Source organism: Schistocerca americana, chromosome 7 (assembly GCF_021461395.2).
Source record: "Schistocerca americana isolate TAMUIC-IGC-003095 chromosome 7, iqSchAmer2.1, whole genome shotgun sequence".
Taxonomy (NCBI): Eukaryota; Metazoa; Arthropoda; class Insecta; order Orthoptera; family Acrididae; genus Schistocerca; species Schistocerca americana.
Genome location: NC_060125.1, coordinates 482,618,104 through 482,642,170, shown reverse-complemented (window position 1 = coordinate 482,642,170; position 24,067 = coordinate 482,618,104). Strand labels below are relative to the sequence as shown.

Here is a 24,067-nt window from a genome sequence, read left to right as displayed (position 1 = left end):
ACATGCAACGGAATGTCGTGAAACAGCTTTACAATTTTTTTTCATTTTAGTTATTACGAAATCATTTATTCATTTACGTTCTTACGTACTGTATTATACCCTACTTTTTTATTTATTTACTTTGTTGCCATTCGCCACACTTCGAAAAAGTGCCAAAGCTAAAAAAAAAAGAGTTAGTGCTAGTGTCTCCCGAACATAGGGACTATTACACATGTCGGCAGTCGTCACACTGCAATATTTGAATCACACGTGATGCGTACCGAAGCTGTTTAACACCTGACGCTGAAGGTGATGAGAGTTTTGGGGAAAATTTAAGCTCATGCCGAAAGGATAGAGAAATGGGCAATGAAGTTCGGTCACAGTACACAAGAAACTCAGATTCTCCGAGATGGAACCTGAATCTGCACATGGGTGTTTCGGCAAGATTTAATATCAATAGTAGGCATCGATAAAACTCACCTCCTAATATAACTGAAAACTTAAGACAGAAACTTAGTTCGTTTGTACATCATTTCCCTAATCATACTGCAATCACTGGTGGAGACGTTAATCATCAATGACCAACGCATCGTATAATGTGGAAAGATCTTTCACAAAGCCCGATGAAATTCTGGCTGTATGTAAAAGCTGTTAGTTGCACCAGAGTTATCGTCCAGTCATTAATGGACAAGACCGGAACTGAAACAGAGTCAAAACAAAAACAGGTACGCTTGACTCTGTTTTGAAATGTTAGTATGCAAAGAAATGTCCAAGACTATTACCCCAATTTAATTATAGTATCACTGAAAAGACGAGTGAAATAGATATCCGTGTAAATGGCGTTGAGAAACAGCTGAAATCGTTAAATCCGGACAAGGTTCCTAGGGCCCAATAGAATTCCTGTCAGATTCTACACCAAATTTCCGTCTGAATTAGCCCCTCTTTTAACTACCCTGGTGGAAAAAACCAAACACCAAGACGGAGTTGTGCGACACGAACCAAGGTTGTTAGGCACATTTCTGTATCTGTAAGATGGCATCTATTCAGCTTTCGTACCAGTCGTACAAGCGTAGCGCTAATAGCGCCACTATAAGGATATCAAACGAAATATGCTTTAAACACGCACTGGTAACAGTATGAGCGTTAGTTACCTTTGAGATTGGAAGTAGTGAGTTGATGTTAGTCAGGAAGGCCGTTACGAAGACGAAGACGTCATTAAGAACTAGTCATTGATTTTGAACGGGGTCTTCTAATGGGGCAACGAGAAGCTTGATATTATTTCCGAGATACTGCAGAAAGACTTGGCTGTAATATAGACGATGCTCATGATTGCTGGCAGCGATGGTCAAGGTTGCAAGAGGACCCAGCTCCGGACGGCTACGTGGAGCTATCGAGAGGAAAGACCTTAGTGTTCGCCGTATGGCTGTTACCCATCGTACTGCATCTGCAACAGGAATTCGCGCAGTAATTGGCCCCACAGTGACTGAATGAACAGTTACAAATCGGTTATTTGACGGAAAAAAACAGCGTCCTGTAACTGGAGTAAAGAACAGGTCAAATCTGTCTACAAGTTGAGTAGACAGAATGTATTCTGAGCTCAAACATAACGAGGATTCTCGAAGAGAATGGCCTCCTCCATGCAAACCAGCGTGGATTTCGAAAATATAAATCATGTGAAACTCTTCTCGCACTTTTTTCCATGACATCCTGATAGCCATGGATAAAGGCTGTCAGGTGGATGCAGTATTTCTCGATTTCCTAGAAGATTTTGACTCAGTACCATAACTATGCTTGTTATCAAAAGTATGATTGTATGTGGTATCAGAGGAATTTGTGACAGTCTGAAGGAACATGTACAAATATTCAGGCAAATGTTGGTAAGTTTTCATAATGGTACAAAGATTGGCAATTTGGCCGGCCAGTGTGGCCGAGCGGTTCTAGGCGCTTCAGTCTGGAACCGCGCGACCGCTACGGTCGCAGGTTCGAATCCTGCCTCGGGCATGGATGTGTGTGATGTCCTTAGGTTAGTTAGGTTTAAGTAGTTCTAAGTTCTAGGGGACTGATGACCTCAGATGATAAGTCCCATAGTGCTCAGAGCCATTTGAACCATTGACAATTTGCTTTATATATGCAGTAATGTAAAACTGGGCACTTCACAAAACTAAAAGGAAACTTAGTATTCTATGTATATAGTAACAGTGCGTCCCATTCGGAATCTGTGTACTGATACAAATACCTAGGCGATACAAATACCTACCTGTAGCACTTAGTAGGGGCATGATATGTAACAACCTTATAGGCTCAGCAGACTTCAGTTTATTGGTAGAATACTAGGGAAATGCAATCATTTCAGGGAGGAGACTGCTTGCAAATCACTCGTTCGACTCATCGTAGAATACTGCTTAAGTGTGTGGAATCCGAATCATATAGGAATAGCCGGTGATATTGAAAGTATGCAGAGAAGGGTAGAACGAATTATTACAGGTTTGTTTAACCCACGGATGAGTGTCATTAAGATGATGAAAAAATGAACTGGCAGACGCCTTCACCCGAAAACTTTCCTCAGAAAGTCTACTAGCAAAGTTTGGAGAACAAGATTTAAATGACGGGTCTACGAGTATACTACAACCCCCTACATATCGCTCCCATTGGGATCGTGAGGACAAGATTGGATCAATCACAGCACTCACAGAGGCATTTAAACATTCTTGCCGCGCTCCATACTTGGATGGAACGGAAAAAAGCCCTAATAATCCATACAGTGTGATGTACGCTCTGCCATGCACTTACAGTGCCATACAGAATACAGATGTAGAATGTCGTCAGAATGCTACTTCCCTACATTTGTTAGGTAACACCATAGCTTAATACACTGCTGAGGTTATACAACATAAAGGTAAATGTAACGAATGGTATATAAATATCCATACATTAATTTGTTTTGTGCAGTCGAAGGTAGACCTTAAATTTCCGTATAAATATCCTTTCGCAACAATTAATAAGTAATAGTTGCAAGAATAATTTTCTGTACCTTTCGTACTTCAAAATGTGACAAGTTTCTGCTCAAAATTTCTTTATCTTGCTTCGATATAGAAAAAAGAAGTATGCACAGGTACATCGTAGGTATGGACATTTACTTCTCCTTACGGAGAGAAACAAAATATTATCGTGGCCAAGCGGTTACTTAAGATTCGAGGAAACTTATAATTATTAAAACAATATTCCTTCTACATTCCGTAATTTGCTGCAATGTCCTTTCGAGCTTACAGCCCTAGTGAGAAAGAAATTAATCCAATGCCGCATTTCTGATTTCATTCCTCTTTTCTTTAATTGAAAAGCTAACTGGAATTATTGCCTTGCCGAGTCTTTAATTAAAGCATTCAGAATAATGGACTACAAAGGCCCTGACAACTACAGAGCATCTGCATAGTATATTCATATTGCTTAAAGAAGCGAAAAGCGGAGGGCTTTTATTGTATCTTTTTCACCTTTCATTCGAAGGTATTTGTTAAAAAGCAGTTGTCATTCCGTCATAATCTGAAGGCTAACTGCCATTGATAATGAGTATACCACTCCGCTTTCTTCGAAATTAAAGAGAATTGTCTTTTCTTTCTTCTCAGACAGATCTTACTGTGTTTACATGGTTAGAACTTGAATGTTCATAATAAATTTCATGTTCTGAAGTCCATTTTTTATACGGTTTCGTCCTTCGGTAACATCGGCGAAGTAAGCATAAGACTTCAGAATAAATAAACAAAAGGCACAAACGCAATAAGCAAATTGTACGCCAATTTTGTAAAGAAGTACTTTAAATCTATAAATAGCATAATAGAGACGTATAATACATCCCACTTTTTCAGAATGATCACAGAAGGTATTTTATTAATAAAAGTGAAATGCGTCTGGTGAAAACTTTGCAACTGTAGTAGGACGTAAGACTGTGAAACCCATAATACCTGACGAATCGTTGAGAGTTTTAGTGAAATGAATAACTGACTGAAATCCACGTAACCTACACTGCAGTCTGTAAAAAGTGTAACACCGAGAAGGAATTACCCGAATAGCGCCACACTTGGCGTAAGTGGCGACGGGTGTGCAAGCAATACGTGATACGTGGTGCAGCGAGATGGGGTACACGTAGACCGAGCAGAGCCCTATCGTGTCGGTCCGGCACGGTCGGTGTTGCACCTAGTGTAGTCGGTGCAGAGCTGTCACACAAGATGGAAACAGTACCGTATACACTATGCCTCGTCGACGTCAAAGGGAGCCATATCGGCATGTGAGCGAGTTCGGACGGGGTAGAATGAGCGGTCTCCGGGAAACAGGGTTGTCATACCGTGACATTTCGGCTCACACAGGGCATGCTGCTACGACAGTGAGTCGTGTGTGGAAGCAGTGGATAGAGGAAGGCCGTACCCAGCGACGAGCGGGAACTGGACCACGGAACATGACAACAACACGAGATGACCGTCATCTTTATGAATATGGTATCTGTTCTTTCGGACATGTCCGAAAGAACAGATACCATCTTAATATAGTTAAGTCTAACCGGCCATTGACCCTCTTCTTCTGTGTTGAATGCACACTCATTGCCCAAACTCTTACGGGATTCGGCAAGATTTTCTGCCGCGGGTAATTAGTGTAATGGGCAGGGGCGCTACGAATGTAGTTTATGGACATTAAGTTGGGAATGTGGGTCTCACGGGGAGCGTACAAAAGATAAATCCTTGCAGTCGTAGTATTCTCTCTGCCCTCAGTGACTCAGATGCATCTGCCATGTAAGCAGGAGACCCCGGGTTCGAGCTCCGGTCGAAGCACACATTTTCAACTGTCCCCGTCGATGCATATCAACTCCTGTCGACAGCTTAGGGTCTTGATTTCATTATCATTTCAGACCGCCATCTTGTCCGCATGGCCATTACGGACCGTACAGCGTCATCCACAGTGTTGGGCTCGTCGCTGGAGCACAGCAACAGGTGTCAACTCGTCCGCATCGACGGTTCGTCGCCGTCTGCTGCAGGTTGGACTGCTCGCACGCATGCCATTACGTTGGCTTTCATTGTCCAGAAACCACAATCTCCTCGGACTGCAATGGGCACGTGAACGTCGTCACTGGGATGCTGAGTGGCAAAATGTAATCTTTTCGGATGAGTCTCGCTTCAACTTGTCCTGTAGTGATGGCTGCATTCGTGTCCGGCGGTACCGTGGTGAGCGCAACCTGAAGGGCTGCATTATGGAGCGGCATAGGGGACAAAGAACAGGTGTGACGGTTTGGGGCGCCATTGGTTACAATAACCGATCTCGTCTCGTACGGATTGCGGACACTTTGAACAACAACCGGTGCCTAACGGAGGTGGTGGAGCCTGAGCTACTCCCCCTGCTTCAGGCTCCTCCACAAGGCACATTTCAACAGGACCATGCCCGGCCACATATTGGAGGAATGTACAGGCCTTCTTCGAAGAGCGACGGGTACCATTGTTTCCCTGGCGTGGCTTAGCAGTGGCGAAATTTGTAAGAACGTCGTCCTGTTGCACATCGCACTAAAATTTGCGCTTTTATAGCGCAAAATGAGTGAAAATGAATGCCTCTAGGGAAGGATGGTTTCACTGACGCTCTTTATGCCACCTCCGGAGGCCTTTTTGTGTTGTTTCCCCAATCGGCGGTGCGTCTAAAATGTTTTCCATAGGCGACTATAAGAAACCCAAGTGATCTCAATATTAGGCGTCGCGGTTCTGACCTCCATCACAGAGGTGTCTAACGGAGGAGTGAATTATGGGTAAGAGCGGATGTGACGTCGTTTTTACCATGTGACTCGTTCTCAGTGGGGGTTGAGCAGAATTGTGGTAACACTGGGTGTCGGAGTAACATCTTTCACGCACCTTAGAGCTGGTATGTGCTTCTGTGCTCAGGTCTCTTATTTTATTGTGTCAACACCTCGCTGTTTTAAGCTTCGCCAAGCCCAAGGGTGACATTTCGGGGTGCCATACTTTCGCACCATTACAGAGGAACGTACACATGAGCCAAATCTGAAACTTTCGCGTCGCAACGTAAGAAAAGTATTATCTTTCAAAAATGTGATCATTTGATTGTGTTGAAACGTCCCCTTTAGAAAAATTACAAATGACTGTGCTTAAACTGACATAAAATATTTTTAGCGCAACGCAATCACGCAATCTGACTATCAAAGATCCCTGCAAAAGAATGGCCCTGACTAACATTAACCTATACCTTTCACAAATCACTTACCTCACAAAAATCTTCGCTACTTAAGCTACTGCAATACAGCGAGCGCCACTACTGCCAGCTAAATAAAAGATTCAAACTACTGAAGGCACTAACTACTGATAGGGACAGTTAGCAAATGAAAGATATTAATAGAGAACAAACAATGTATTTACCTTAATATCATCACAATATATATATCAGTTCATGACAAATTACAAACCTCCGCCATCTCTCTCCCCACATCCACCACTGCTGGCGGCTCACCTCCAACTGCGCAACGCTACGCGCTGTTAACATCCAGCTGCCCCTCTACAATGGCAGACAACAATGCAAACTAGCCACAGACTGCACACAGCACAGCCAGTGATTTCATTTTCATACAGAGAGCGCTACGTGGCGGTGGCGTTACCAATATAAGAACCTAAACAGCCTACTTACATAAAGAAAACATAAACAGCCTACTTACATAGCCCCCATGCTCCCCACAAAAAATTTTTACAAATGGTGTTGGGCACTGGCCAATACAGATTTGACAAAAATTTTTCACAATTACAGTAACAAAGATATAAAATGCACACACTTATTGATACAATGTTGGTCAAAAGCTAAAATTTTCTCACAGTCCATAAAGATAGTCCTGATCATTCATCATAATAGTAATTACAGTTTCTCATTAGTAAAAGAAATTGCACACAGAAGTAGTGGGTTTCCATACAGTCTTGAAGAAGTAGTGTTGTCCTTCCAACGGAAAGACAGTGCTGACTCTTGACATGCTGACAGGTAATGGGCCACAATGGAGCAAACCCACAGCAGAGTCATTCGAAGTTTTGAAGAATATTGGTAGGTAGGTCATCACAGAGCAGACCCACTGGAGTCCTGGTAGAGATTGTGGTATTGGTGGGCCACCAGAGGTGCAGACCCACTGCAGTCCTTGTAGAAATAATGGTATTGATGGATCATCAAAGATGTAGACCCACTGTAGTCCTTGTAGAGATAATGGTACTGGTGAGTCATCAAAGATGCAGACCCACTGTAGTCCTTGTAGAGATAGCCAGCAGCCATCTGTTGTGACTGTGCAGGTGCACAATCACCATTGAAGAGTCTTGCGGATAATATAGCAAGTCCATAACCACCACTTGTGCACTCACAAAGTTTTTGGAATTGTCCTTAGAACCAGCAATGCTGTTATCCAGTCCCTTGCTGAATTATTAACACACGTGCAAACACTAACAGTCCCAACTTCTCACATATTGTCCATATACTATGACCAACAGAAACGTGTGCAGTGAAATGTAACTAACAAGTTAATAATATCATGAACTGGTGACAATTACAATTTTATAACATAAGAATGCAATAAAGGTACAAAATACATCATTAAAAACATAACAATATAGATAACATTTGTAGTACAGGCTTTACAAAAGAATAGAAATAGACATATACGTCAGTGTTACAGGAATTATGACATGAGTACATACATAGAAGATCAGAATAACTTGCAAAACATCAACTTCACACATGAGCATTTAAACAGAATGAATAATGTCTAACATCTTTACAAAGTAAATAACATATTATTAATGCCAATTATATTTGAGGATAACAGTATTCCTCATCATAGTGAATGTAGCTTAATATTAAAAGAGGAAAAAATTCTATGAAACTACACAGACAGGAAGAAAACAACTACACAAGGGTACACAAACACATAGTGGGATAACACCAATAGGAAAGGATAGGGTTCGTTTTCAGTGTAGCATTTGGTACTGCAGTCCAACCCAAAACTTCATATATCTTTCCTCTTATTTCATCCTTTGTTTCCACCAAAAAAATTCTATCTAAGCATGCTTTCTGTATTTATATGTTCACACATTTCTCACCTCAACATTTATTTCCAAGAAAATCCTACCTAAACCTGTTTTCTGTACTTTTTTTTTGTATAACTTCTCAATGCATTCTTTACCTATTCTCTATAGTCAGTTTCTTATATAGTCTACCCCCTCTTAAGCTAACTTATATCTACTGAGCTCAGATGCTAAACTAAGGGACGAGGCAGTGCAGCAGCACATAAAACAATTAATATAAACAGCAATGAAAAAAAATGGAAAATCGCAAAGCAAGCTACAGTAAATCTAAATTACCAAGCAATTCAACATTACAACTAATATGAGGCAATGCGCAGCAAACAAAAAAATAAATCTGGCTTAGCAGAGTAACACAAATTAAAGTTCAGTAGCACTATGCCTGGCAAACAGCAGCTTATATCTAAACATGACATAGCTCAAGCAAAAAAAATAGTACACTAAAGATAACAATGCAGATAAGGGAAATGTATAATCACATCTTAATGTCTAAGTAATTAAAGTGGTGCACCACAACAACTTATTGTAAAAGAAATATTACCATGTACTTGAAAAGAATATTATGTATGCAGTTACTGTTACTAGTCCCTTCTTATTGTTCTTTCCTTTCCATGTGCTCCTTTTTTGAAGAATGTGGATCACAAAATTATTATTTAATTGATCTGTGGACAGACAGTGTTCACATTAGCAAATGCATTTAATTTTATTTTATGAAACCAATGCTGCAACACAGCTGAAAAACAGATGTCAAATGAAATAAGCAATTATGCAAACCAAAGCATAAAAACATCATTCAATAGTCATGTGGCATTTCGTAAGTCAGTAGCTCTCAACTCTCATAGAAAGACACTTGTCATAATCAGGTGTGCAGATGTACGAATATTTCCCATCAATTCATAAGCATTGCAGTAATTAGCACAAAGTACGAGTAATCATATGTTTTCAGGTAATGAGCGTGTAATATTTGCGATGCTTTCTACAAAGGAATGTTAATAGCAAGGTTAATGGAAGTAATGAGGGTGCCGCATTTGCAATATTTTCTCTAAAGGAATGTCAATGGCGAGGATAAAGGCCTGCCTTTTTTCCTTTTTTTTTCTACCTGTGCTTCCGGAAAGGCACACCCTAATGGCTTGTTCTCCAGGTGTTTGACACAGCTGCGTGCCCACAATGCATTACGTGCAGGTGGTCACTTAACTTTCTTACGGAAATATTTACGACACCAGTTTCCGCTACAGTGACAGTCTCACATAAAAATATTTCACAGGTCAAGAATTAGCGTTGCAAATCTGTAGAAAGAAAATCCTATAAATATAAGTGTCCAAATAAAATATTCGTCAGCATTGTGATACAGTCACGCATTTACGCACATTTCATAACTCTTAAAGTACGATTCTTGGTTTCCAACATACTTCTTATTCCTCATATATGGTAGCATCATCTTATTGATCATAAACATATCTCAACTGCATAGTACACATCGTCGTCGTAATAATAACATCATAACACCTCAGTCAAATCTCAAAAACGTCGTAGCTTTCTGCAATAATTTCAAAACCTAAAAAAAATTCTCTCCTCAATTCAATAGTGTCATCTACCTCAAACGTACTTTAAAATCATGCTCCCTTACCAAATATATCATTCAAAGCTCTCATAGTATCACAATGGTTCCGAAAAAATATGAACAGATCACACAGTACAGACAAAATACAATTTCGTAAGTGTGAAGTAATCCAACTCTGTAATTGCGTAAACATATGCCACTGATGTAATAAAAAAAGTTTATCTCTCAGTTACATGAGCAGATAGCTGTGTAATTTGTGTGTTAGAGAAATATGGTACCGATGTGTAAAGTTGTATAAGCAAATACCATATTAGCTAGGGTTCCTTGTGGTTGCCACACACATGGTACACAAAGTAAGTGTGTACCCCCCTGAGGATAAATGTAATTATACTCCCAGGTGTTACAAATTACAGCAATGGAATGAAATGTATCACGGAAAACTTTCTTTGTAATTAAAAAAAAATCTTTAAAAATAAGTGTTCTAAGTATAAGATTAATCACTCAAATGCGTGTACTGTAGCGCTAAACTGTGCATCTTGTCGCAACATAATCTCTGTGGAAGTGTCGTAGTTATCGTCCTCCGAAAGCTAAGTTCTGCAGAAGTCAATGTACTTACCACATGATAAACAAAAGTGAAATGCTTTGCGTATAGATATCGTAGTTATTATGCTTATTGGCGTGATGAAGAAAGTACTGTACAGTAACGTATTGTTGTGCTACGGAAAACCCTGTCTCATTGTAGCTACACTACAAAAGTTACTACTAAAACCTGTTTTACTTTCCAGAAGAATTCAGAAAAACTGTGCAGATATAAAACAGATACACCGCAAAAGCAACATTGTAAATTGTCACTCATTAGTAGCGTCGTGATAAAACCGTGTAGTTGTCACATAAACTAACCACTGTGTCGTCTGGTATCTCACAGAAAGTACTTTAAACCCAGAATGTATTTTCAAGTAAACCAAAATGTTGCATTAAAATCTCATTAGCAGTACCAGTATGTGTCCTAAGTATGTAAGCCTGATAGTCGTTACGTAATCGTGCAACTAACAAGCAAGAATGTACAATTAACAACACTGTGTCGTCTGTTCATTATAACAATGCATTCGTAATTTCTGTTTAAATAAGTTCTCTTGGTTCTTGACTGGATATTTCACTTCAAACATTGTTACATGTTAACTGATTCTAAATCTGACAAAGCATACTAGAAATGTGAAGTGAAAAGTTTTATGGCAAAGACAAAGTTAAAAAGCAGATTATCTTTCAATAAACGGTTTTACAAGTGAAATGTGGTGTAAACCTTTACTCTTCCTAGTACACAGAGTTTCAACTTCAGAGCAATTATCATGTTGTATACATCGGTAAAGAATGCTAAAATTTTTCTCCAGGCTAGCGTCTTATGTTATTTTTCTCGGAGCCAGCGAGCGCACGCGGCTGCCTGCTGTGCGAGTCATTGTCTGTCTCTTTGTTGGCGCGCGTCGTTATTGGGAATTGGAGACCTAACTTCTACAAATTCACCGTGACGAGAGGGCCCTGCTCTGTTTGATTCCCGCCAGTTCTGATGCAATTCAGGTCTGTCATTACGATCACATCGCCTGTCGTCATGTCGGTAGATTCCATAGTTTCTTTCTTGTTGGTCACATGGTGGAGAATTTCTCCCTGAATCGTAACTGTGCGCTGGTCCGTTGCGTCTAAAGTTATTCTGTCTCCCTTGATAGTATTTATATTGGTTCCCATATTGTCTGTTTATCTTATTGTCTCTGTGATAGTCATTACCAGGGAGAGGTGATCTTTCCCTGTAGTTATTACTACTCTGCCAACGGTTGTCATACGGGTGGTGTCTGTTTTCGTCACGATTTGTGTTGTGAGAATAGCCTTGTCGTGTCAAGTTATTACTTCTTTCATCGCGGAATTGCGACGGATGTGACCTGTAATTGTTGTGTTCCTGGTTTCGCGTTCCGCGATTGTCAGTGTCAATTTCTAATTCTTGTAAGAGTCCCTGAAATGCTTCAATGTCGTCTTTGCAACGTCCTGCCAAAATAATATGTCGTAAATGTTCAGGCAGTTTGATTAAGCAAATGCGGATGAGTTCTGAGGGGCTGTATGGGTTTGAAAGATACTGATTCTTATGCAACATGTCTTCAAAATATTTCATAAGACTGGAAAATTCAGATTGTTCGAAACGTTTCATCATTATGATGCTATGTTTTACTCGGTCTTGTGTCGGCCATCTTACAAACTTCTGCTGTGCTGCCACCTGTTCACACAGAAAGTTACTACTGCAGTGGATTGCAGAAGAAGGTTTGAGGAATGGCGCCAAATTCAAATTTTTCACTTAACTTAATTTCTTTAAGTAGAAAAAAAATGGGAGGCATTACTTTTTGACCGACCCTCGTACAACCGCTCTTCTCATGAAATTTCAATCACTAACTTGCTCCTCCAAATTGTCAACCTGCTTAGCTGAATGTTAACGTGCTTGCCTCCCTTGCAGCGGTTCCAGGTTCGATTCCCGGCCGGGTTGGAGTTTTTTTCCGATCATGCACTGGGTGTTGTGTTGTCCTGATCATCATTTCATCCTCATCACCGGCACGCAAGTCGCCCAATGTGGGGTCGACTGAAATAAGACTCACACTCGGCGGGCAAACTTCCCCGGATGGGGCCTCGCGGCCAGCAATGCCATACGATCATTTCACTTTTCCTCCGAGTTTGAAAATATTTTGCTAACGCCGACTTACATAGGGAGAAACGATCATCATAATAAAATAAGAGAAATCAGAGCTCACACGGAAAGATACAGGTGTTGATTTTTTAAGCGCGTTTTTCTAGATTGGAATAGTACAGAATTATTGTGACGGTGGTTCGATGAACCCTCTGCCAGTCACTAAAGTATCCATGTGGTAGAAGATTCCACCGTAGCTACTGCTTTGTCATCGCTTATACGCCTTGCATAAAATCAGTCTTGCAACTTTTTGGACAGACAGTATGAGTGTTATTCATTATGGACGGCGTAGAATACACTTAGCTGCGACTAGTCAACTGTTAAATATTGGATTTGTATGTTTGTTTACGTCAACTAGTTTTCTAATAATTCAGATGAGGAATACTCACGTTCTTCACCTGCTTTTCTTTCAAAATCTCTCTAGCAATAGTCCTCTGCTTTGTTTTATGTCTATTTTGCACTAGTCTCTGTTACTTTAGGAATTTCTTTACAGTGATTACACGCCATGGAAGGTGCCTCCCATCACGAACTGTTTTACTGGGTACATATCTGTCCAGAGAATGGTCAACTATTCTTCTAAACTAGAGTCTTAGTTCCTCTATATGCACATGTTCTGATCTAACAGTTAAAGCCCTTTAATAAAATGTGACATTATTGCTTCTCTATCTATTTTACGGAACATGTAAATATTTGTATTTGTTTAAGTTGCCCTTGCAAGTATTCAGCGAGATATTGATAAGATTTCAAAGTGGTTCAGAGGGTAGCTACTTGCTTCAAATGTTCAGATCTGCAAAACTGTGTTCCTCAGAAAACAACAAAGCACAGTATTCTACCAAAATAATATCACTGAGTCACAATGGGGCTGGTTATCTAAACCGAATATGCTGGTGTAACAATTTGTATGGATATGAAAGGGAACGATCACAAGGTCTTAGTCGTAGGTAAAATAGCTAGTAGACAGCAATTAATTGGTAGAAAAGTAGGGAAATTCAATCAGCCTTCAAAGGTGATAGCATGCAAATCACCCTAACGACCAACTCTAGAATACTTCTCTTCTCTAGTGTGTGGCGCCAAACAGGACTAGTAGGGGAAATTGAACTGATGCAGAAAGGATCGCACGAATGGTCATAGGCTTGTTCGAACCATTGGATATAATCACGAAATCGCATCGATATAGGATGCGGTTTCTTCGGCAACCCTCAACGTCCATATAGATTATCTTTGCTGGTTTATTTTTTTTTTTATTTATTTATTTATTGTTCCGTGGGACCACATTTAGGAGAAGTCTCCATGGTCATGGAACGAGTCAATACATGAAATTATAACACGATTGTAGAAACACATAAAATGAAACAAGTCGTTAGTTTAAATAAAGAAAATCAAGAATGTAACACTGGAATTTGCTTAATTTTTTATCTCTTCCAGGAGCTCCTCGACAGAATAGAAGGAGTGAGCCATGAGGAAACTCTTCAGTTTAGACTTAAAAGTGTTTGGGCTACTGCTAAGATTTTTGAGTTCTTGTGGTAGCTTATTGAAAATGGATGCAGCAGAATACTGCACTCCTTTCTGCACAAGAGTCAAGGAAGTGCATTCCACATGCAGATTTGATTTCTGCCTAGTATTAACTGAGTGAAAGCTGCTAACTCTTGGGAATAAGCTAATATTGCTAACAACAAACGACATTAAAGAAAATACATACTGTGAGGGCAATGTCAAAATTCCCAGACTATTGAATAGGGGTCGACAAGAGGTTTTCGAACTTACACCATACATAGCTCGAACAGCTCGTTTTTGAGCCAAAAATACCCTTTTTGAATCAGAAGAATTACCCCAAAAAATAATACCATATGACATAAGCGTATGAAAATATGCGAAGTATACTACTTTTCGTGTTGAAATGTCACTTATTTCAGATACTGTTCTAATGGTAAATAAAGCGGCATTTAGTTTCTGAACAAGATCCTGAACATGGGCTTTCCACAACAGCTTACTATCTATCCGTACGCCTAGGAACTTGAACTGTTCCGTCTCGCTTATAACATGCCCATTCTGTCTGATTAAAATGTCAGTTCTTGTTGAATTGTGGGTTAGAAACTGTAAAAACTGAGTCTTACTGTGATTTAGCATCAAATTATTTTCCACAAGCCACGAACTTACTTCATGAACTACATTATTTGATAATGTTTCAATATTACACACAAGATCCTTCACTACCAAGGTGGTGTCATCAGCAAACAGAAATATTTTTGAATCACCTGTAATACTAGAAGGCATATCATTTACATAAATAAGGAACAGCAGTGGCCCCAGCACCGACCCTTGGGGAACGCCCCATTTAACAGTGCCCCATTGGGACTGAACATCATTACCACTCTCAATATTGCGGAGGATTACCTTCCGCTTTCTGTTCTTAAAGTAGGAGGCGAACCAATTGTAAGCTACTCCCCTTACTCCATAATGTTCCAACTTCTGCAGTAATATTTTGTGGTCAACACAGTCAAAAGCCTTCGTTAAATCAAAGAAAACACCTAACGTTCTCAACCTTTTATTTAATCCGTCCAAAACCTCACAGAGAAAAGAGAATATAGCATTTTCAGTTGTTAAGCCATTTCTAAAACCAAACTGTACATTTGACAGCAAATTATGTGAATTTAAATGCTGCAGTAACCTTGTATATACAAGCCTCTCGATAACTTTAGCAAACACCGATGGCATAGAAATAGGTCTATAATTGTCAACATTATCCCTGTCTCCCTTTTTATAAAGTGGCTTCACTACCGAGTACTTTAATCGGTCAGGAAACCGACCACTGCTAAAGGAAAAGTTACAGATATGGCTAAGTACTGAGCTAATATACGTGGAACAATACTTCAGTATTCTGCTAGATACCCCGTCATATCCATGAGAGTTCTTGGTCTTTAGTGATTTAATTATTAACTCAATCTCCCTCTTGTCAGTATCATGGAGGAGCATTTCAGGTAACAGTCTCGGAACACTTTTTTCTAAGAGCGCTATATGATTCCCTGTTGGGACTAGGTTTCCATTTAGTTCACCTGCTATATTCAGAAAGTGATTATTAAGTACTGTACATATATGCGACTTATCAGCAACACGGACATCCCCACTATGCACTGATTCTATATCCTCGACCTGTCTCTGCAGACCAGCCACTTCCTTTACGACTGACCATATGGTTTTAATTTTATCCTGAGACTTAGCTATTCTATCTGCATACCACATACTTTTTGCCTTCCTAATAACTTTTTTAAGCACCTTACAATACTGTTTGTAATGGGCTGCTGCATTTAGATTTTGACTGTTTCTAACGTTTTGATATAATTGCCACTTTGTTCTACAAGATATTCTTATCCCTTTAGTCAGCCACCCAGGCTGCCTGTTTGTGCTAGTACCCTGTTTTAAACGTTCTAACGGAAAGCAACTTTCAAAGAGCACGAGAAAAGTCTTGAGGAAAGCATTATATTTATCGTCTACTGTATCAGCACTATAAACATCTTGCCAATCTTGTTCCTTGATAAGGTTTACAAAAGTCTGTACAGCAACTGGATCAGCTTTCCTAAAAAGTTGGTAACTATATTTAACATGTGTTGAAGCACAAAAATCTTTTAGACTTAAAATTTGTGCATCATGATCTGAAAGGCCATTCACCTTTTTGCTAACAGAATGCCCTTCTAATAATGACGAATGAACAAAAATATTGTCTATGGTTGTTCTACTGTTCCCTTGCACTCTCGTTGGAAAGAATACGGTTTGCATAAGATTATATGAATTAAGGAGGTCTACCAGCATCCTTTTCCTTGAACAATCACTTATACAATTAATATTGAAGTCACCACATATAACTAACTTTTTGTATTTCCTATAAAGTGAACCAAGAACCTCCTCTAGCTTTAGCAAAAATGTTGTGAAATCGGAGTCTGGGGATCTATAAATAACAACAGTAAGAAGTTTAGCTCCACTAAATTTAACCACACCTGCACAACATTCAAACACCTTTTCAGTGCAGTACTTTGAAACATCAATTGACTCAAATGGGATACCGTTTTTCACATACATGGCTACTCCCCCACACCGCAAAGAGCTCCTAGAAAAGCTGCCAGCCAACCTGTATCCTGGTAAAGGAAGCCTCTGAATTATCTCCTTATTTAAGAAGTGTTCAGATATACCAATAATTTCAGAGTCAACGTCTATAAGCAGTTCACTAACTTTATCTCGAATACCTTGTATATTTTGATGAAATATACTAATTCCCTCATTAATCGGATACCCAAGCTTTGTAGAAAGTGGTTTCTTTGTTAGAGAGACTTCCCTTAAGCAGGAATACCTATCAGCTGACTTCAATCTAAAAAAGGTACAGCTCTAACACCCACAACTACCGGAATTTTCCCATGAGTGATCCCACCACCCCCACCTATGCTGTCACCTATAAGTTTTGCCAACCTCCCCTTCCCATACCTGTTGAGGTGCAGGCCATGTCTAGTGAAACCCGTCCTACTGATAGACTCCACCGACACCACTGAAATGTGACTCATGCCTTCTGTCATCAGCGCACCCCCAAGTCTCATGTTATTACGCCTGACGGCTATATTAAGATGAGGCCGATCGTGACGCTGAAACAGTTCCACGAAATGCACATTCGTGTTGCCAGTCTGAGTGGCTATCTTTTCCAGGTCACCATCTATGTCATACTTCCCATCCCTATCAATACTATTACCAGCCCCACCCACAATCACTACCTGATCCTCTTTAGTAAAATCCCTACATAACCCCCCTATGTTAAAAGTCACCTGAGCCAATCCTGCATTAGGCTTCACAATGCTGGTGACCTGGTACTCACTCCCCAAAACTTCCTGCAACTGCTGGCCTACACCTCTACCATGAGAACTACCTAACAGCAGAACCTTCTTCTTTCTCTTAGACTTTGCAACTGTCCTAGCCACCGTAACTGCTGAGGTCTGCTGCATACTTCCTACATCTACAGCTACTAGAGATTCCTCTCCACTAGACTCTGACAGTTGGTCATATCTATTACAAACACCAATAGTAAAACTATCTGAAAATCTCCTTCTCCTAGCAGATCTCTTGCCAACAGCCAGCTCCCATTCCCCAACCCCCTTCTCCCTCCTCATCCTATCTAGCTCCTCCTGTGCGTTTTTCAACTGCACCTGAAGGGCACAGATCTTACGCTCCTGCTCCTCTATCAACTTACTCTTGCTACATAACCTGCAGTTCCAGGAGAGGATCTCACCAGAATGCCCACTGGCTTCCCCACTGCATTCCCCCCAGTGAAAATACTTCGAACAAGTCTCACACCGCAATCCACTACTCACGAACCTACGGCAAAGCCCACACTTCTCACTCATGGTAAAATTTTACAATTATTGAAACAAGAAAACAACTTTATCTAAGTTCCGCTACTACAATAAGAGGATGTTAAAAACTGACTACAATTATCACAAACTTGCTCTACAAGGGAAGTAACTACTATTATTGAAAGTATTAATCAACAACAAATGAGAATATAACAAAATACTAACACAGAAAGAAAATCAAACGTCTAATGACAGTAACGAAACTGAAAGCAGTTCGCAAAAATGTCTTCTGAAGTTATTTCACCGGAAAACACCAAGAACACCGGTTGAAGACCACTAAAGTTCCTAAATAAAATACTATACACAAACAATTAATTAGTACTTAGCTTTCGATGCGCCGCTACAGCTGCAACTGGTCAGCGCGGAATGTAAACACGGGTAAGAGGTTAAGTTGCTCGATACGAAACACTCACAAATATCAGGCCACAACACACGAAATGCAGAGCTTCTCTCTACCAGTATAGCAACCTTTGACAGCTATTCCATATATCTTTGCCAACAGCACGTTTATTACGGAACGGATAATAGAGGGCAGCCTAGACTACTTTATTTTAAACTAATTATTTACCACAGTGTATATTTTTTGACGAACAGATATTTCTTAGCAATTTTACGATGTATTTTACCTATAACTCTTCATCAGATCTTAGTAATATAGACTATCGTAATACATTTTATGCTGATAGTACACACTGTACTTCTGATTGGTTAACTTTGATGTCATACACAGGACGGCGAGTTGGACCAGTGCTATTTAAGACCACTCCCTACCTATCCATTTATCAGTGTAGTCAGACATCGTCTTGGATCGGCGCAACCTGCTCCATGGAAGTCCACCTGCCGTTCTTGGTATATGCAGTTAGTAATCTTATTTCAGTGTATATACCTTATTCTGAGGATCCCTCTATCTGTACGTGTGTTATTTAAGAGTCTGAAGATGATCTTTAAGGACTGAAACCGGTCACTCCGATTTGCGATCAAGACTGTCTTTTAATTATCAGTCACGAAGTTGCTGAAAGAACAGATCTGGCAGACGCTTGAAGGTAGACGCAGCCCATGAAAACGTACTTCATAGGCTTCTACAAAAAAGTTTAAGTGACGAATCTAGGACTATTTACAACGTTCTACGTATTGTTCCCATATGGGTCGTGAATACGTGGTTAGATATCTACTGGCCATTAAAATTGCTACACCAAGAAGAAATGTAGATGATAAACGGGTATTCATTGGACAGATATATTATACTACAACTGACATGTGATTACATTATCATGCAGTTTGGGCCCATAGATACTGAGAAATCAGTACCCAGAACAAACACCTTTGGCCGTAATAACGGCCTTGATACGCCTGGGCATTGCGTCAAACAGAGCTTGAATGGCGTGTACAGGTAGAGCTGGCCATGGAGCTTCAACACGATACCACAGTTCATCAAGAGTAGTGACTGGCGTATTGTGATGAGCCAGTTGCTCGGCCACCATTCAGCAGACGTTTTCAGTTGGTGAGAGATCTGGAGAATCTGCTGGCCAGGGCAGCAGTCGAACATTTTCTGTATCCAGAAAGGCCCGTACAGGACCTGCAACATGCGGTGGTACATTATCCTGATGAAATGTAGGATTTCGCAGGGATCGAATGAAGGGTAGGGCCACGGGTCGTAACACATCTGAAATGTAACGTCCACTGTTCAAAGAACCGTCAATGCGAGCAAGAGGTGACCGAGACGTGTAACCAATGCTACCCCATGCCATCACGCCGGGTCATACGTCAGTATGGCGATGACGAATACACGCTTCCAGTGTGCGTTCACCGCGTTGTCGCCAAACGCGGATAACACCATCAAGATGCTGTAAACAGAACCTGGATTCATCCGAAAAAATTACGTTTTGCCATTCTTGCACCTAGGTTCGTCGTTGAGTACACCATCGCAGGCGCTCCTGTCTGTGATGCAGCGTCAAGGGTAACCGCAGCCATGGTCTCCGAGCTGATAGTCCATGCTGCTGCAAACGTCGTCGAACTGCGTGCAGATGGTTGTTGTCTTGCAAACGTCCCCATCTGTTGACTCAGGGATCGAGACGTGGCTGCACGATCCGTTACAGGCATGCGGATAAGATGCCTGTCATCTCGACTGCTAGTGATATTTTTTTGAGGCCGTTGGGATCCAGCACGGCGTTCCGTATTACCCTCCTGAACCCACCGATTCCATATTCTGCTAACAGTCATTGGATCTCGATCAACGGGAGCAGCAATGTCGCGATACAATAAACCGCAATCGCGGTATTCTACAATCCGACCTTTATCAAAGCCAGAAACGTGATGGTACGCATTTCTCCTCCTTACACGAGGCATCACAACAACGTTTCACCAGGCAACGCCGGTCAACTGCTGTTTGTGTATGAGAAATCGGTTGGAAACTTTCCTCATGTCGGCACGTTGTAGGTGTCTCCACCGGCGCCATCCTTGTGTGATTGCTCTGAAAAGCTAATCATTTGCATATCACAGCATCATCTTCCTCGCGCTTAAATTTCGCGTCTGTAGAACGTCATCTTCATGGTATAGCAATTTTAATGGCCAGTAGTGTATGTAAATGAAACGGGGAAAGGCTGAATAACTGGTACGATGAGACTTAGTTCCTCCCATACGCTTCACTGTGGTTTGGGGAATACAGATATACATGTAGATATAGAAGACGAACCTGAAAAGATTCTAAAGCTAGTTTATGGACATAAATAAATACTTAAAAAGTTACATTTGAGCTCTTTGCTTTGAAGTCGCTATAAACGTCTTAATAACTAACTGAATTCACGGGGAAGAATCGAAGTAAGAAACCGTAGTGAGACTCACCGACGACGTTGAGGTGCACGAAGTGGCTCATGTGCGGCGTGGTGGACACCTGGCACTCGTAGACGCCGGCGTCGCGGTGCTGCGGGTACTTGAGCTGCAGCGTCCAGTCGTTGCTCAGCGGCTGGTTGATGGCGCGGAACCGCTGGTCGTTCGTGTACGTGTACCTGCCCACCGTCAGCAGGTGCACGTCCCTGTGCCGCACCCACGACACCTGCCAAACAGGTAAACACAAGTATGACCCACCAGCATCCACCAGTCGCTGATGGTACGGAATCACTAGTATTTGCTGTAGGTGTTGCTGCTCAAAACGAGAGCGTCCCGTTGCTGCGTGGACTGAACTGACAGTGCCACAAGCCCACAGGATCTTTCAGAGAGATTGATCCAGTTTATACATGTATCAAAATGAAGAAAACACTAGAGGGCAGTTTTAATTTTTGAATAGGACCACAAAGTTATTGTTAGGTTACTGTAACATACCGCACAGAAATATTGTTTAATTTTTGTACAACTATTCCGTGGTTATTTCATTGAGAGTATTGGACGTGTGTGATTTGGAGGAGTTCTTAGCGTTTTGTCACTGGGAAGGTGCGCTTCCAGTATGGTCTCAGGTACCTATTTGTAGGTAGAGGGCTTAGGACGGGCTAGTCTCTACCAGGATATGGTCAGTTTACACAGAAGTGGAGCTGTGGTTTGCTCTGTACTTTTATGAGCAGAGACTGTGCCTTTGCCCTCTTAGGGCAGAGGATGCTGTGCCGCCACTGTCATCCCCAAATAATAACAGCTCATAGAAGTTTGGCCTTTTCTGCATGAACATCAAAGTACCAACTGCCGCAGTAAATCCCGTGCAGCGCAGAGAAGTCGATTGGTTTTGGTACATCCAGCAGTATGTCTCACTACTGTGCTTGGCAGGAAGAAGCCGACCAATCGAGGAGACTGTACTCCAGGCCAGGAACAACCTTATGTTTGTTAATGTGAGTGTTATACACCAAGAGTGGGAAGTTTCTGCTGCATTCCCCTGTTTTCCTTCGTGAAATAAGGGACATTCCCGTCCGTCACATTGAAAACGTCATTGAGTCGTTATCTGCATGTAGAGTTTGTTGGTGGAAATAGAGAGTCGAGGAGGGAAGCCAAGATTCCTGGCTATACGTCTCCTGGCCGCTGTATAATGCCTTTTCTTGATATTGGGGAAATGTGTTGCTTTTTACAGTAGGGCGATCCATTTTATGAGCTGCTCACTACTTACTTGTTCTTGCACGCTACTTGAGTTGTCTGCTTAACAGTTATTTGTAATTTTATTTTAATTACTTTGATTTTACAAGCTGCTCAGAAAAGAATACCTTGATGCATTTTCTCCAAGCAGTCTTCCACGTAATTTGATACCTCCCCACAGTGTTAGTGGAGTTTCAGGTAAACTCTTTTACAGAACTCTGACCTCTGTCAACTTCTTGTGAACTGTGCACAACAGCTAGAGCAAATTAAAGCCTCTTATAAGCAGACTTTACCCCTCTTCAAGATCCATTACTTGTCCAACAACATTTCCATGTTGGCAAACTCAAAGATAAATTATTTATTATACAGCGAAAGTAACGAGCATTATACTCACCCATTTTGTGTGATGACACATTTGTTTATCGACTAGAGAGACTGTGTCTATTTACCCTACGTTTATAGTTTTGTCTTATTTCCTGAGTATCTGGCTAATGACCTCACAGTACTCAGATGTAATAAAAACAACATTTCAGCACCAACGTCTTACCATAATCCAGGCCAAGGGCACTGACGAACACAGAACAATCATTTTGAGTTTAGAAAGACGGACACAGAACTATCAGTTTTATTTTAAAAAGAAGCATCGTATTCGGAAAGGGTATATGTGTAGACTCAGACCACAATTTAGTAGTGATGAAGAGTAGGCTGAAGTTCAAGAGACAAGTCATGAAGAATGAATATGGAAAGAAGTTGGATACGGAAGCATTAAGAAATGAAGAGACACGATTGATGTTCTCTGACGCTATAGATACTGCATTATTAACAGCTTAGTAGGAAGTCAGTTGAAGAGGAATGGGAATCTCTAAAAAGGGAAAGCACGGAAGTTGTAGAGAGAAACGTAGGTACAACGAAGGTACCTGCGAAGAAATCACAGGTAGCGGAAGAAGTACTTCAGTTCACTGACGACAGTAGGAAGTACGAAAATGTTCCGCGAAATGCAGGAATACAAAAACACAACATAGGAAAAAACATATGAAAAAATAACAATTAACATACGAAAAAATGAGAATGAAAGAAAGAGGAAGTGCAGGGAAGCTAAGCGAAGTGGCTACATGAAAAATGTGAAGAAATCGAAAAATAAATGATGGTCTAAGGACTGAGGCAGCATACAGGAAACTCTAAACAATCTTCGGTGAAATTAAGAGCAAAGGTGATAACATTAAGAGTTCAATGGTAACTGTACTATTAAGTACAGAGGAGAGAGCGGATAGGTGGAAAGAGTATATTGAGGGCCTCTATGATGGGGAGGACTTATCTGATGACGTGATAGGAGAAGAAACAGGGGTCGATATAAGAGCGATAGGGAATCTAGTACAGGCGTCAGAATTTAGAATAGCTTTGGAACATTTTAAATCCATTAAGGCAGAAGGGATGGCTAACATTCTTCCACAATATCTACAACCGTCGGGGGAACCGTATAGAATGTATCAATCTGGCGATATACCATCTAAATTTCGGATAAACATGGTACACACAATTACAAAGATTGCAAGGGCTGACAAGTGCGAGAATTATCAGTTTAATAGTTCATGCATCGAACTTGTTGGCAGGAATAATATACAGAAGAATGGAAAAGAAAACTGAGAATCTGTTAGATTACGATCAATTTGGCATTCGGAAAAGTAAAGGTTCCAGATAGGCAGTTCTGACTTTGCGGTTGATAATGGAAAGAAGACAGAAGAAAAACTAAGAGAAGTCCATAGGATTTATCGACCAGGAAAAAGCGTTCGACAATGTGAAATGGTGCAAGATGTTCGAAATCCTGAAAGAAAATGGGGCTGAGCTGTAGGAAAAGACAGGTGATATGCAAAATGTACACGAACCAGGAGGGAACAATAATAGCGGAAGACCAAGAACGAAGTGCTCGGATTACGAAGTGTCTCTTCGCTCCAGCTGTTCAATCTGTGCGAAGAAGCAATGACGGGAATAAAAGAATGATTCATGAATGGGATTAAGTTGAGAGGGTGTCAGTGTTGACATGTGCAGATGATATTGCTAACCCCTTTGAAAATGAAGTAGAATTACAGGATCTAGTGAATGGAAATGAACCGTCTAGTCAGTATAGATTGTGGATTGAGAGTAATTCGAAGAAATGCAAAACTAATGAGAAGCACCAGAAATTAGGACAGAGAATTTAACATCAGAATTAGGCATCACGAACTAGACAAGGTTAGGTAATTCTGCTACCTAGGCAGAAAAATAACCCATGATCGACAGT

General features: G+C 40.8%; 1 protein-coding gene across 1 annotated transcript in view; it reads right to left on the bottom strand.

Annotated features, from left to right (window-relative positions):
* LOC124622298 (zwei Ig domain protein zig-8-like) overlaps positions 1-24,067 on the bottom strand; it is a 909,359-nt gene that overhangs the window by 160,965 nt on the left and 724,327 nt on the right. The window contains exon 3 of the mRNA XM_047147970.1: positions 20,581-20,791. Coding sequence (XP_047003926.1) covers positions 20,581-20,791 — 211 coding nt within the window. The remainder of the gene's footprint in view (positions 1-20,580; positions 20,792-24,067) is intronic.